We start from the raw sequence: 12,842 nt of genomic DNA on the forward strand, positions 1-12,842 counted from the left end.
AACAGCCTGGGACCTGGTCTGAGACATTGACAAGAGCTCATGAAATCCTCATAACTCGGAGAAGAGTGCACCATTCTCCACCTTTCTGAGAAAACTGAGGAACAGGGGCGGAGTCACTAGATCAAGAATTCATAGGATGCCGAAACCGGTTTGGCTCCGTGGATAGAGCATTGGCCTGCAGACTGAAAGGTCCCAGGTTCAATTCCGGTCAAGGGTGTGTATATTGGTTGCGGGCACATCCCTGGTGGGGGTATGCAGGAGGCAGCTGGTCGATGTTCTTCTCTCATCGATGTTTGTACCTCTCTATCCCTCTCCCTTCCTCTCTGCAAAAAAAAAATAAAAAATAAATAAATAAATAAATAAAAATTCACATAGGGTAGAACAGCCAGGCTCCTCCCCCATCACCCTCTAGCCACTAGTGCATGGTTTTGTGAGGCCCAGGGGCAAATATATGCCTGCCCTCCAGCACCCCAGGAGGCCCACACCCTGCTCAGCTAGGTTTTCCCAAGTATAGAAGAGCCCAGGCTAGAGCCAGCTGCAGGGCTGGGCTCCTGTCCCATTCACACTCTCCTTCCTGCTGACTCACTGTTATCTGCCCTCTCCTGGGGGTGGAAGGTCAGTTGCAGGGGTGGGGCAGGCAACCAAGTGGAAGGGAAGAAAAAGATGGAAGCCCTGCCACTGGGGGGCCCCAGCACAGGGCCAGCAGAGACCTGCTCCGGGGCTCCCTCTAGTGGACGAGGAACAGAGTTGGAAGCTACTAAGGAGACAACAAGGCTAAGGCAATAAATCTTTATTAAGCACCTGTAGTTACTGGGAGGAGGCCATGATGCTGGACACACCTGTTGACAAGAGAAGGTGAGACCAAGGGTCAATGTGGGAAAAATGAGAGACAAGTTCCAGTCATCAACTATAGCACCCACAATTCTTTGAAGTCAACAGATCACAGCTCCCTTCTGGGCCCCAGTCACTATCACAAAGGCAGTTTGGGGCAGTAGTTAAAAGTCTGGACTCTGGAGCAAGGAGGCCCAGGTTCAAGTTTCAGCCCTGCCAGGTACCAGGTACATAAGTTTTCCCACCTGTAGGAAGCATCTATCCTAACTAGGATAGGATTAAGGATGCATTAGAACAATGACTGCTAATAAGTGTTACCATTATCATAGTAATGCAAGACACTCTGTGCTGGACTTGCATCTCCTCACTAAACCATTTGCTCCACTAAGATCTTACATAGAATAGGTACCTCAGAGTGAGGGTCTACAGTACCCAAGTGCAATCTGGTTCCTAAATAAGTACCAAGTTAACTGGTTTGCACTGAGAAGCCTTGTTGTACCAATAACTCTCTTTAAAAGTACCCACCTTATAGGATAAGGAGAGATCAAACTGACTTAAGTGTGAAGAAACAGTGTTTGTCATTATTATTGATGCTCTTTTACCCATATTTTAGATGAGAAAACTGAGGCATAGAGCAGTAAAATCACTTGCCCAAAGATACACAGCCATCAAGTACAGAACCAAGATTCCCACCCACTAGCCTAACTCCAGAGCCTGTAGTTTCTGGCATTCTGCTGCGTTTTAGCAGATACCAGGGCTGAGGCCTCGGGAGCCCCAAGGATAAGAAGACAATGGGACAGAGCCCCAGAAACCAGTAAGGGTGTGGGGATACCCTCCAGGCCACTCCAGGTCCCTGGAAGTCTTAGTGAGTGCTGTGGGGCAGGACACAGGGCCGCAAAGTTCTAGGGAAGACATCAGTACTCCCTGCTTCCTTCCTGGGCGGCAGCCCTGGGACAGAAGAGGTCAGTGGAGTCTGGCAGATGGGTCTCTATGGACGGGCACCTGCTGAGACACACACCCTGAGGCCTCAGGGTACCACTCACTGTCAAAGTCGATCTTCTCCACAATGTTCTTGGGCTTAATGCTCTCTTCCTGGCTACAGATGAAGATCTGTCCCACCTCATCAGCGCTCCAGCCGTACTTGCTCATCCACACCTTCAGCTGGCTGTCTGCAAGTGACACAGCAGCACAGGGGTTTTGGCCACCCAATCCTGCAGTACCAGGGGTCCTGGGATCCAAAAGCCCAGGCACCCTCCTTGCCCAAATGCTTCAGAAGCCAAGAGCGTTTTCTATCCAAACAGCAGCAGCACCTCTGCACTTCTATAGTTCATTCTCCAGACGGCTGCCAGGGGGAGCTTTTTACCTTTCTCATCCTTACATGCCACAGACTTTTGTCTTATTTTCTATTTATCTCTTTTCTCTCCCAGTGAAAACCTTGGTTCTAACAGCCACAGTGTATTTATGTAGCTGCTTTTCCCCATGACCTACAAGAAATGGTTTCAAAACCACCGTGTCATCATCACCATGAACAATAAGCCTGTGGTTATTAGGTTTGAGAATTGCTTTGCAGTTCTTTTTCACCCTTGGAAAATATGCCACTAAGGATATTGGGCAAGAGGGCTTACTGTTACTGGAGATAATTAAACATTATCAATGTGATCCAGATTCATGTTTCTTTTCAATTTTCAGGTTGTTAAATCCCCTTTTGATTTAATTTCACTTTTAAGTATGTCAAACAGTACAGTGCCCGACACAAAGCGTGCAATCAAGTCCAAGTTAGCTCCCATTAGAAACAACAAATCCCCCCAAAAAACTAACTGGATCAAAAGGCAAAACTGTCAAAGGTACTCAGAGAAATCTCACTCCAAATCCACCCATCTCCCCCTGTTCTCCCCCTCATCTTTACCTCATTTCCCATTTTTTTCCTTCCTGTGTTTCTTTTTGCAAAAATGTGCAAACACACACACTTTTTCCCCCCTTCTTTTTAGAAGGATCTTTTAAGAACATAAAACTAGCCCTAGCCGGTTTGGCTCAATGGTCAGCCTATGGACTGAAAGGTCCCAAGTTCAATTCTGGCCAAGGGTACATGTCTGGGTTGCGGGCTCGATCCCCAGTGTGGGGCGTGCAAGAGACAGCCAATCAATGATTCTCTCATATCACTGATGTTTCTATCTCCTCTCCCTCTCTGAAATCAATAAAATACATTAAAAAAAAAAGAAAAAGAAAAAAAAAAGAACATAAATCTGATCATGTCACTCCCTCTGTGGCTCCATCTCTCTAAAAGTAAAGATCAGTCTTTGAAGGCCCTGCTGTATCTAGAGATCTCCTTCCCACCACCACTTCTCTGCTATCGACTCCCTATATACCCACCCATACCTACACTCATTCTGCTCCAGCCACCCAGGGAACATGACAGGCCCCCACATTCACTCTGCCCTCAGACTGCAATTGTTCAAATGCTGCCCCCACCCTACTCTACAAGCCATCTTGCATGAATTACCACTGGATAGAATAGTGTCTGGCACAGAGCAGCCATTCAATAATTAATACAGAATAAACAAATGAATGTGATATATCTTCTCTAAGGAAGGGAATGTCTTATACCAATTTCTTCCTTCCTGGGCTGGGCCTTCAATAACCACAGGGTGAGGAAGGGATGGATCCATCAGGAGCTGGCTGAGGCCCATTACCCCAGACTACCCTGAACTTCCTAGGCTAGCATTAGGGACCCAGAGAGCATCTTACCGGTCAGGTCCCCGAGCATCTCGGCCAGCAGCCAGCGATCAATGTGCTGATAAGTGATACCCACGACATGGCAGATAACTGTGGAGGTCAGGGACAAAGATGGTAAAGAGCCACGCCCGCCTCCCAGGACCCTGCTAACACTCCCTACCTGCCTCTCCCTTGCCCCTGCCTGGGAGCTGTTTCAAAAAGGGACTTACATTTTCGGACAGAATCTTCAAAACCAGTTATACCTTCCAAAAGGTCCATGTTTTCATCCAGGGCTTGCTGTGAGAAGAATGACAACGTTGACAATTTTAATATTAATACCAAGAATGCTAATATTAAAAATATTAACATCCTGTCTGACATTCTCCGTTGGCTCCCACATCTAAAAAAAATTTAAAAATCGCACCGCTGCCCTGACCGGTTTGGCTCAGTGGATAGAGTGTTGGCCTGCGGACTGAGGGGTCCCGGGTTCAATTCCCGTCGGAGCCATGTGCCTTGATTGCGGGCACATACCCTCTAGGGAATGTGCAGGAGGTGGCTGATCAATGTTTCTCTCTCTGTCCCTCTCCCTTCCTCTCTGTAAAAAAAAAAAATCAACAAATATGTATATTTAAAAAAAAATATTAACAATCGACCCCCACATGCCAACTATTCTTCCATGTGCAACCCTATCATGTAACAGTTACTATTTTTATGCCCATTTTAGAGATAAAGAAACCAAGGCTCAGAACAGTTAAGTGATTTGCCAAAAATTAAACCTAGGTTTTAAATCTGATAGGCAGAACCCAGTTCGGAGAAAGGACAGATACAGATTAGCTAAATGCACTCACTTTGCTCCTATCTCACTCAGAGAAAAAGCCTACCATATCCTACAATGACTCACAAGGCCTCACAGGATCTATGCTTTCACTCCAAATTTTATTAATTTTTAGAGTGGAAGAGAGAGGGAAAGAGACACATCAATTTGTTGTTCTCTTTTTTTATGCATTCATTGGTTGACTTTTGTATGTGCCCTGACTGGGGATTGAACCCCCAACCTTGGCCAGGAAGCTCTAACAAACTGAGCTACCTGGCCAGGGCTGCACTGACTGTTCTTGCGTCTGGAACTCTCCTCTCCTCCCCCATGGTTTCTACTCATGTGTCATCTTCTCTGCAAAGGACCTTCCAACATTAGTGAGGGAAATGCAGAAGCCACAAGGACAAGGAGTAGCCAGTGAGGTATGAGGAAAGTCAAAAGAGCAGTTGTCGCTGAAACTGGTTTGGCTCAGTGTTAGAGCGTCGGTCTGCGGACTGAAGGGTCCCGGATTCGATTCCGGTCAAGGGCATGTACCTTGGTTGCGGGCACATCCCCGATGGGGGGTGTGCAAGAGGCAGCTGGTAGATGTTTCTCTCTCATCGACGTTTCTAGCTCTCTATCTCTCTCCCTTCCACTCTGTAAAAAAATCAATAAAATATATTTTTTAAAAAAAGAGAGAGAGAGCAGTTGTCTTGGAAGCCAAGTGATTAAAGGATTTGACAGGACAGGTAAGATGGGGGACTGAGAACTGCCTACTGAATCTAGCAACTGTTGACCTCGACAAGTTTCATGGTGTTTGTGTTGGGGAGCAGGTCAGAGGGTTGGAGTGGGTTCAAGTGAGCAGGGAAGAGTGACCATAGGCAATGTGTCCCAGAAACAGGGTGACCAAAGTCCCCACCTGCCTGAAACTAAGTTTTGAGGTGTGACATTTGCAGTTTTAAAACCTGGAAAGACCTGGGCAAACTGGGCTGCCAGTCCCCTAGCCGAGAATGTGGCTGTAAAGGGGCGCAGAGAAAGGGTAGAAGACAGAGCAAATGTGATGTCAGGGACAGCTCTCTCTTTTAAAAATAAAAACATCAATGATGAGAATCACTGACCGGCTGCCTCCTGCATTCCCTCTACTGGGGATCAAGCCCACAATCCAGTCATGTGCCCTGACTGGGAATCTAACTAGTGACCTCCAGGCTCATAGGTTGACGCTCAACCGCTGAGCCACCACAGTGGGGGCAATAGCTCTTTGTTATGCTAGAACTACAGAGTAGGCATGTTCTATGGTGACACAAATAATCCAGGAAGACCACATTTGATGTTACAAGACAGTAGGGAGAATTGCTATTGTAACACCGAGTGGGTGCAAGCGAAAGGGGACAGTGTACCAGATGGTCTGACATAAGAGGGACCACCCACCCTCAAAGCTGCAGGTGCTCAGTCAGCTGCCATGTCAGGGCCAGGAACATGTGCAAGTTCTGTTTTTGGCTGCTTCTATTTTCCCACAAAACAAGCAACCAGATTATAAATTGAGGTGAGACGAAATGGTGGGGTGGGAGGGGAGGTCAAAAGAGCTGTCTAGGTGAGTGGGGAGGAAATAAACTGAAAGGGGGGGGGGGGGGAGAAGGCAAGAGCCTAGGCCAAGGGTGGAGGACTGTAGATCTGGTTGTCACGTGCTCTGGGTGGCTTTTTCTCCAGCCTGTTACATCAGATATAGGTGTGTGTGTGTGTGTGGTGGGAGGGGGAAAGGGGAAGGGGGGATCCTGGGAAGGAGGGATGCATGACTTTTGCTAAGAGGAAACAGAACAAAGGACTGGAGTGCTGATCAGCCCAAGAATGTCAGTTGGAGACCTCACAGGGAGATGGGGGGGGTCTGGAAAGCTAGGAGGAAGTGGTCAGAGAGTGGAAATGTTTAACATTAATGGCCAGAGGAAGGAGAAATTATTGCTGAAGAAAATTCTAGGGCAGTGGGTCCCATTTAGGAAGCTGCAGAAGTGGAGGATCTGGTTCCAGTTAGAACAAGAAAGGGGGCAGTTCAGGTGATGGAGGACTTTTACTGGGAGGTTGCCTGAGCCCTGTGGGCACAGGGGACAGCCTGGGAGTCCTGGCTGTGTGAGGATCACGATTCTATGAAATCCTGCTTGCACAGCCCTAAACACAGGAAGCCAGTAAAGGGCATGGTCATTACTTTTATCAGTTCGCTCTGTATGGCCCAGCCACCCATCCTGCCCTTGGATCCAAGGGAAGTTACCCAGAAGGCCTGGAAGTGGCAGGTCTCTAGCAGGTCTCCAAGGTATAAAATCTGTCGGATGGGCCGTTCTTCTTGCTGGAGGAAAACGTTAAGGGAAAATGGTCCTAGAGCCTGAGGAGCATACTGTGAAGTCCTAAGCCAGCCCTCCTTACCCACCTCTTCTGATCCCTGCAGCACGGGTCGTAATGGCAAAAGGTGAGACAACCAAATCATCCAATGATGGGGACAAGGACATCAATGACTGTCCATAGAGACTGAGCCAACTCCCACAGAATGTAAGCACACTGACATAAAAAAAAAAATGCAGAACAATGTGCATAACAGCTTACAATTTGGGTGGGGGACATATCCTTTTCTATATAATAAAAAGCTAATATGCAAATCAACCAAAATGCAGAACCAGTCACTATGATACACACTGACCAGGGAGCTGTATTCCCATGGGAGTGGGGGTGGGGTTGGGAGGTGCTCAGCCAGAAGTCGGACTCTTGGCTGGCAAGGGGAGCCTCTCCTGCCTCCATGACAGTGCTAAGGATGTCAGACTGTGAGAGGGTGCAGGGTACAGGTGCACGATTTATGTGTAGTGTGAATTTAACATACACAGCTGTACTTATGTAGCTACAGGATATCTGTGGAAAGGTCCCTAAGAACAGCAAACAATTATTGCCTCCTATGAGCGGACAGGGGGAGCTGTGGGATAGGGAAGAGAAGCCATTTTCCCCCTATATAAATTTTCTTTGTATTTTTAACAGTGTGCTGTATGTCTTTTTTTTTTCTCCCCCCTCCCACCTGGCCCAGCCCATCCGGCCACCCGTGTATTTTTTTTTTTTTTAATATATTTTATTGATTTTATACAGAGAGGAAGGGAGAGAGATAGAGAATTAGAAACATCGATGAGAGAGAGTCATCGATCAGCTGCCTCTTGCACACCCCCTACTGGGGATATGCCCGCAACCAAGGTACATGCCCTTGATCGGAATTGAACCCGGGACCCTTCAGTCCCCAAGCCGACGCTCTATCCATTGAGCCAAACTGGTCCCGGCCTGTGTATTTTTTTTTTTTAAACCATCATAACAGAACCCTGGAGAAGGTGGACAATCTCTCAGAGGGGAGGCACTCTCATGGACACACCTGGCAGAACAGGTTCAATGAGTAAGCAGCCATTTCCCAGCTCAGCCAGTAACAGGCAAGTAGTTGTGACAATCCTGGCATGGTGATCACTGTGAGCACAGGGCCCAGCATGTTGGGGGACTCTGCCAAGTTTCTCAAGTAATTAAAGGCAAGTTAGAGGCTTTCCTAGTTAAGTGCTAGATCAGCTACAAAAAAGCAAGGGGAGGTGAGGGGATCCAATTCACTGATTTTTCACTCAACAGTTTTTCATTGAAGGCCTGCACTGTGCTAGGCAGGCAATGAGGATACATAAAATAAAGTTTAGCTGACAATCCAGCTCTTCTTGCCTTCTGCCTGGTGCCCAGCCCCCAACTCCTCCTGCCTCTGGCCTGGTGGTCTTTACTCAACTAGAATCCTCATGAGAATCTCTCTAAAGCATAAATCTACCCCCATCACTCTACAGCTCCCTGGTGCCCTCCCAAATTCCACTTTGAAAGCTATGGCATGGCTATGCTGAACTTCTATAAGACAGCACCGAGCTTTTCCTCCCGGCCTCCCTACATCCTGTTCCCTCTGCCTGGATCACCTTCCCTACCACTTCCCCTAACTCCTCATCTTTCAGATGGTCTCTCCTCCAGGAAGCTCTAACATCCAGGCAAGGCCAGGTGCCTCCTCTGGCCCCTCTAACCCTGAGGCTTGAATACATGAGGCTGTCACTAACATGGGACAGGCCAGACCTACCCAGCACTGGGCCAAGCCCAGAGCAGGCACTCAAGTGTGACTAAACTCACAGACCACTTCCCAGGGAAATGATCTTTCTTGCCCCTGCCTCCTCCCACACACATGTGGGCCCAAGAACTAGAAGGATACATGGGCCTGGTCGATCATGCACTTGCAAAGGGTGAAGTCCGTGTGGGGCAGGTTGGTGAGGGCCTTTAGCAGGATCTGAGCAGTGACAGTGGTCTGAAAGAAGGCTGGGTTGAACTGGTACCTGAGAAGGGAAACAAGAGACACAGCAACAGGTGGCACCTCCAGGCCCCAGAAGCCTCACCAGGTGTGAGGCAGGGTACACACTGCTTTGGCACAGAGTCTGGGAACTATACATGCCTGGGCTCCAATGCCAACCACAGATTCTCTGGCTACATGACCTCCCTGACCCTACTTTCCTGCTCTGTCAACAAGGACAGTTAATTTTCACAACCACCCAATAAGATAAGATACTGTTAACTGATTCACAAATACCAGTAAATGAGTATAGAGAGAAGTCTCAAATAGTGGTTTAGGGATCTGGAACCATAATGCCTGGGTTTAAACTTTCCTGTTGAGTGACCATGGACTTACTTTATTTATTTTTTAAAATATATTTTATTGATTTTTTTAGAGAGGAAGGGATAGAGTTAGAAACATCGATGAGAGAGAAACATCGATCAGCTGCCTCCTGCACACCACCCCACTGGTGCCCACAACCAAGGTACATGCCCCTGACCGGAATCGAACCTGGGACTCCAGTCCGAAGGCCGATGCTCTATCCACTGAGCCAAACCGGTTAGGGCACCATGGACTTAATTTAAATCCTGTCTATCAGTTTTTTCCCTTGCAAAATGGGGCAATTGCAACCATATCTACCTCACAAGGACAATACAGCATTTAAGTGAGTTAATACATGCAAAGCTTATAGCATAGCAACTACCACATGGTGGTAGCGATCACCAGTAACAACCTAAACAACCCTATAAATACATCTATTGTATAGATGTTAAAACTGAAGCTACCCAATCGTAAAAATTATACAGCTGTGTGCCAATAAAGTACTGAAGGAGAGAAACCCAAACGTCTGTTACAGGAAAACAGATAAAAACTGAGCCACAGAAAATGGCTGGACCTCATTAATCCAGTGCTCAGTGGAAGCAGCCAGATGCAGGACTTGTTCTGGAGGACTCTAATTGCATCAAGTTCAAAACAGGCAAACCTGAGCTAAGGCGATCAGGATGCATGCATGTGTGGTAAACTCACATTAAGTCAGACCATTAGAACCTGAGTGGTTGCGAGGGTGGGCAGTAGGTGTGACTGACATAAAACATGTGGGGCAAAGGGCCTGAGTTGCTAGCAACACTAGTTTTGCAATATGGATGGTGATAATATAGATGAATTTATAATTACTTCTTAAACAATATGCAATCCCTTGGTATCCACCAGGGCTTGGTTCCAGGAACCCCTGTGCATACCAAAATCCACAGACACAAGGTCCTTACATAAAAAAGTGCAGTATTTACATATAGCCGATGCACGTCCTCTCATACATATTTTTACTTTTTGGTTAATCCTCATCCAAGGATATCTTTCCACTGATTTTTAGTAGAGAGAATAGAAGGGAGCATGAGACAGAGAAACGTGGATGTGAGAGAGACACATTGATTGGTTACCTCCTACCTGCACAGCAACCAGGGTAGGGGATCGAGCTTGCATCGAGGTACATGTCCTTGACTGCAACTGGACCCGAGACCCTTGAGTCCACAGGCCGGCACTCTATCCATTGAGCCAAACTAGCTAGAGTTCCTCTCATACATTTTAAACCACCTCTTGATTACTTATAACACCCAATACAATTACATACCATGTAAATAGTTGTTATACTGTATTGTTTAGGGCAGTGGTCAGCAAACTCATTAGTCAACAGAGTCAAATATCAACAGTACAACAATTGAAATTTCTTTTGAGAGCCAAATTTTTTAAACTTCTAATGCCACTTCTTCAAAATAGACTCACCCAGGCCATGGTATTTTGTGGAAGAACCACACTCAAGGGGCCAAAGAGCCGCATGTGGCTTGAGAGCAAAGTTTGGTGACCACGGGTTTAGGGAATAACAAGAAAAACGTTTATACATGTTTAATATAGATATAACTATAGTAGATATAACTACACAGTACATCAGCAACATCACATTTTTAGGGGAATGTTTTCAACCTTTCTACTGATGTGGATTCTGTGGATATGGAGAGCCAACTACATATATTTATGTACTAGCCTGTATGTGTGTTCTGTAACTAACTTAAAAAAAAAATAAAATATATATATATATATATATTTTTTTTTTAAATTGATTTTTTACAGAGAGGAAAAGGGATAGTCAGAAACATCGATGACAGAGAAACATCTATCATCTGCCTCCTGCACACCCCACACTGGGGATGTGCCCGCAACCAAGGTACATGCCCTTGACCGGAATTGAACCTGGGACCTTTCAGTCCGCAGGCCGACACTCTACCCACTAAGCCAAACTTGGCTGTAATTAACTTTTAAAAAACATCCATTCTGCTGAAACCGGTTTGGCTCAGTAGATAGAGCGTCGGCCTGTGGACTGAAAGGTCCCAGGTTCGATTCCAGTCAAGGGCATGCACCAATAGGGGATGTGCAGGAGGCAGCTGATAGATGTTTCTCTCTCATCGATGTTTCCAACTCTCTAGCCCTCTCTCTTCCTCTCTGTAAAAATCAATAAAATATATATATTTTTAAAAATCCATTCTGCCCTAACTGGTTTGGCTCAGTGGAAAGCATGCAGACTGAAAAGTCCCAGGTTGAAGTTTCTAACTCTCAGTCCCTCTCCCTTCCTCTCTGTAAAAATCAATAAAATATATTAAAAAAGAACACACATCTATCCTCCTGCTCTAACTTCCTTGGATTCCTAGTTTTGCACACCAAGATGCTTCATGCTGTAGGTTACCCCCTACTCCTGTACCATCCAGTGTTGGAAGTGCTACCTTGCTGGTCACTGGCATGGGACTGGGGTTAGAGGCAGACACTCACAGCTTCAGGACAGCCAGGTTGGCTTCCAGGTCATAGGCATTCTCCTTGGCCTGTGTCTCCACATAGCGCTCCAGGGTGGCCAGATTCTCAGGATTGTATCTAGAGAAGAATCAAGATGGATGAGCAGAGAGGAGACAGGAGCTGAGCTAGTTACTTTTTTTAAGGATGGGGTGTGGGCACAGTAACCTGCTCCTTCCTCCTTTACTTCCCTTATCTTACCGGTATCTCAGACCTGAGCCAGGGGTCTGATGCCTAAGATGCTTCCCCAACCTCAGACAATCAGTCATCCCAACCTGTGTACCTGGGCTCCCGGACATCTTTGACACGCACAGCTTCCTCCCCTCTCCAGATCTCACCCCTGTCCAGCCCCATCCTCTCCGCTCTAGCTTCTCCCATTCCAGTTCTGACCAATCTGCTTGTGCTTCCCCCATCGCAGCTCTGACCGCCCACTATCTACTGACGGTTTTGTCGTGACTCTGAACTGGGAACTCCATGAAAGCCTGGGCAGGGGCTGTCTTGGTCACTTCTGGTCCCCAACGTTGCCCGGCGCTGACAGTGAACATGTGTTGAATAAATGATATGAGAAAAGAAGGTAGACGAAGAGCATTGTCAGTCGAGAGGAAAACTGAGGGGCTGAGGCCTTAAGACAATTAAAGAGGGGATACAAGGCAAGGTTATCTCCCGTTTCTAGACGCCTGCAATGCTGTTTTCCTTAAACATCTCCCTCCGAAGACTGGAAAATCCCACCCAGGGCAAGCCCAGGACCGGACCACCCCCTGGCGGCCCCGCGGCCCAGCTCTCCCTCCGACCAGGCTCAGACCTGTCGATGCCCTTGAGCAGCTTGCCCACGTTCGCTCTCATCTGCTCGAACATGGCCATGCCTGCGGTCGCTTCCCACCGGGGGATGGAGCCGTGGTACCAGCCGGTGCGCCGTCCTAGGGGACCGGAAAAGGAAAAGATGGCGGAAACGGAAATACGTCGTAGTTTCGCTCCAGCCCCTAGGCGCTGAAGGGGGAAGGTTCTTGCGGCGGCCGCCACGCTTTCCGGCTGCCACGTGATTTCTTCCCGGGGCCGCCGTTGGCGCGTGCGCACACTCTGCACCCGAACTGGTCCCACAGAGGGAGCGCTCGGTGGAGCCAATGCGCTGGCGCCGCCGGGCGCCGGGCCGAGCCCGTGGCCTCAGGCCGCGCGCGGACCCGCTAGTAGGGGGCGAGCCTCCGCGGTGTGCGCGCACGTCGCGTTGCTCGCCTCATTGAACTTACAAAACTGTCGGAATGCACGTAGCAGTCCTCTGTTTGAGCCGTGATCCACGCTCTTTCACCCCCAGCCTTG

The 12,842-nt window shown here is 47.8% G+C and overlaps 1 protein-coding gene and 1 long non-coding RNA gene across 2 annotated transcripts; both read right to left on the reverse strand.

Moving 5' to 3' along the window:
- Positions 1-775: 775 nt before the first annotated feature.
- On the reverse strand, positions 776-12,550 carry EIF3K (eukaryotic translation initiation factor 3 subunit K). The gene is made up of 8 exons (XM_036408313.1): positions 12,331-12,550; positions 11,511-11,609; positions 8,577-8,697; positions 6,597-6,671; positions 3,774-3,840; positions 3,577-3,654; positions 1,875-2,000; positions 776-839 (listed from the first exon to the last, which is right to left on the reverse strand). The coding sequence occupies exons 1-8, from the start codon at positions 12,387-12,389 to the stop codon at positions 808-810; spliced, it is 657 nt and encodes a 218-aa protein (XP_036264206.1). The 5' UTR covers positions 12,390-12,550; the 3' UTR covers positions 776-807.
- Positions 8,704-11,020, reverse strand: LOC123651123. Its single transcript, XR_006739613.1, has 3 exons — positions 11,001-11,020; positions 9,269-10,754; positions 8,704-9,046 (listed from the first exon to the last, which is right to left on the reverse strand). It is a non-coding gene; the product is annotated as an uncharacterized LOC123651123 (long non-coding RNA).
- Positions 12,551-12,842: the final 292 nt, after the last annotated feature.

This window comes from Pipistrellus kuhlii, unplaced genomic scaffold, assembly GCF_014108245.1.
Source record: "Pipistrellus kuhlii isolate mPipKuh1 unplaced genomic scaffold, mPipKuh1.p scaffold_m20_p_38, whole genome shotgun sequence".
Taxonomy (NCBI): domain Eukaryota; kingdom Metazoa; phylum Chordata; class Mammalia; order Chiroptera; family Vespertilionidae; genus Pipistrellus; species Pipistrellus kuhlii.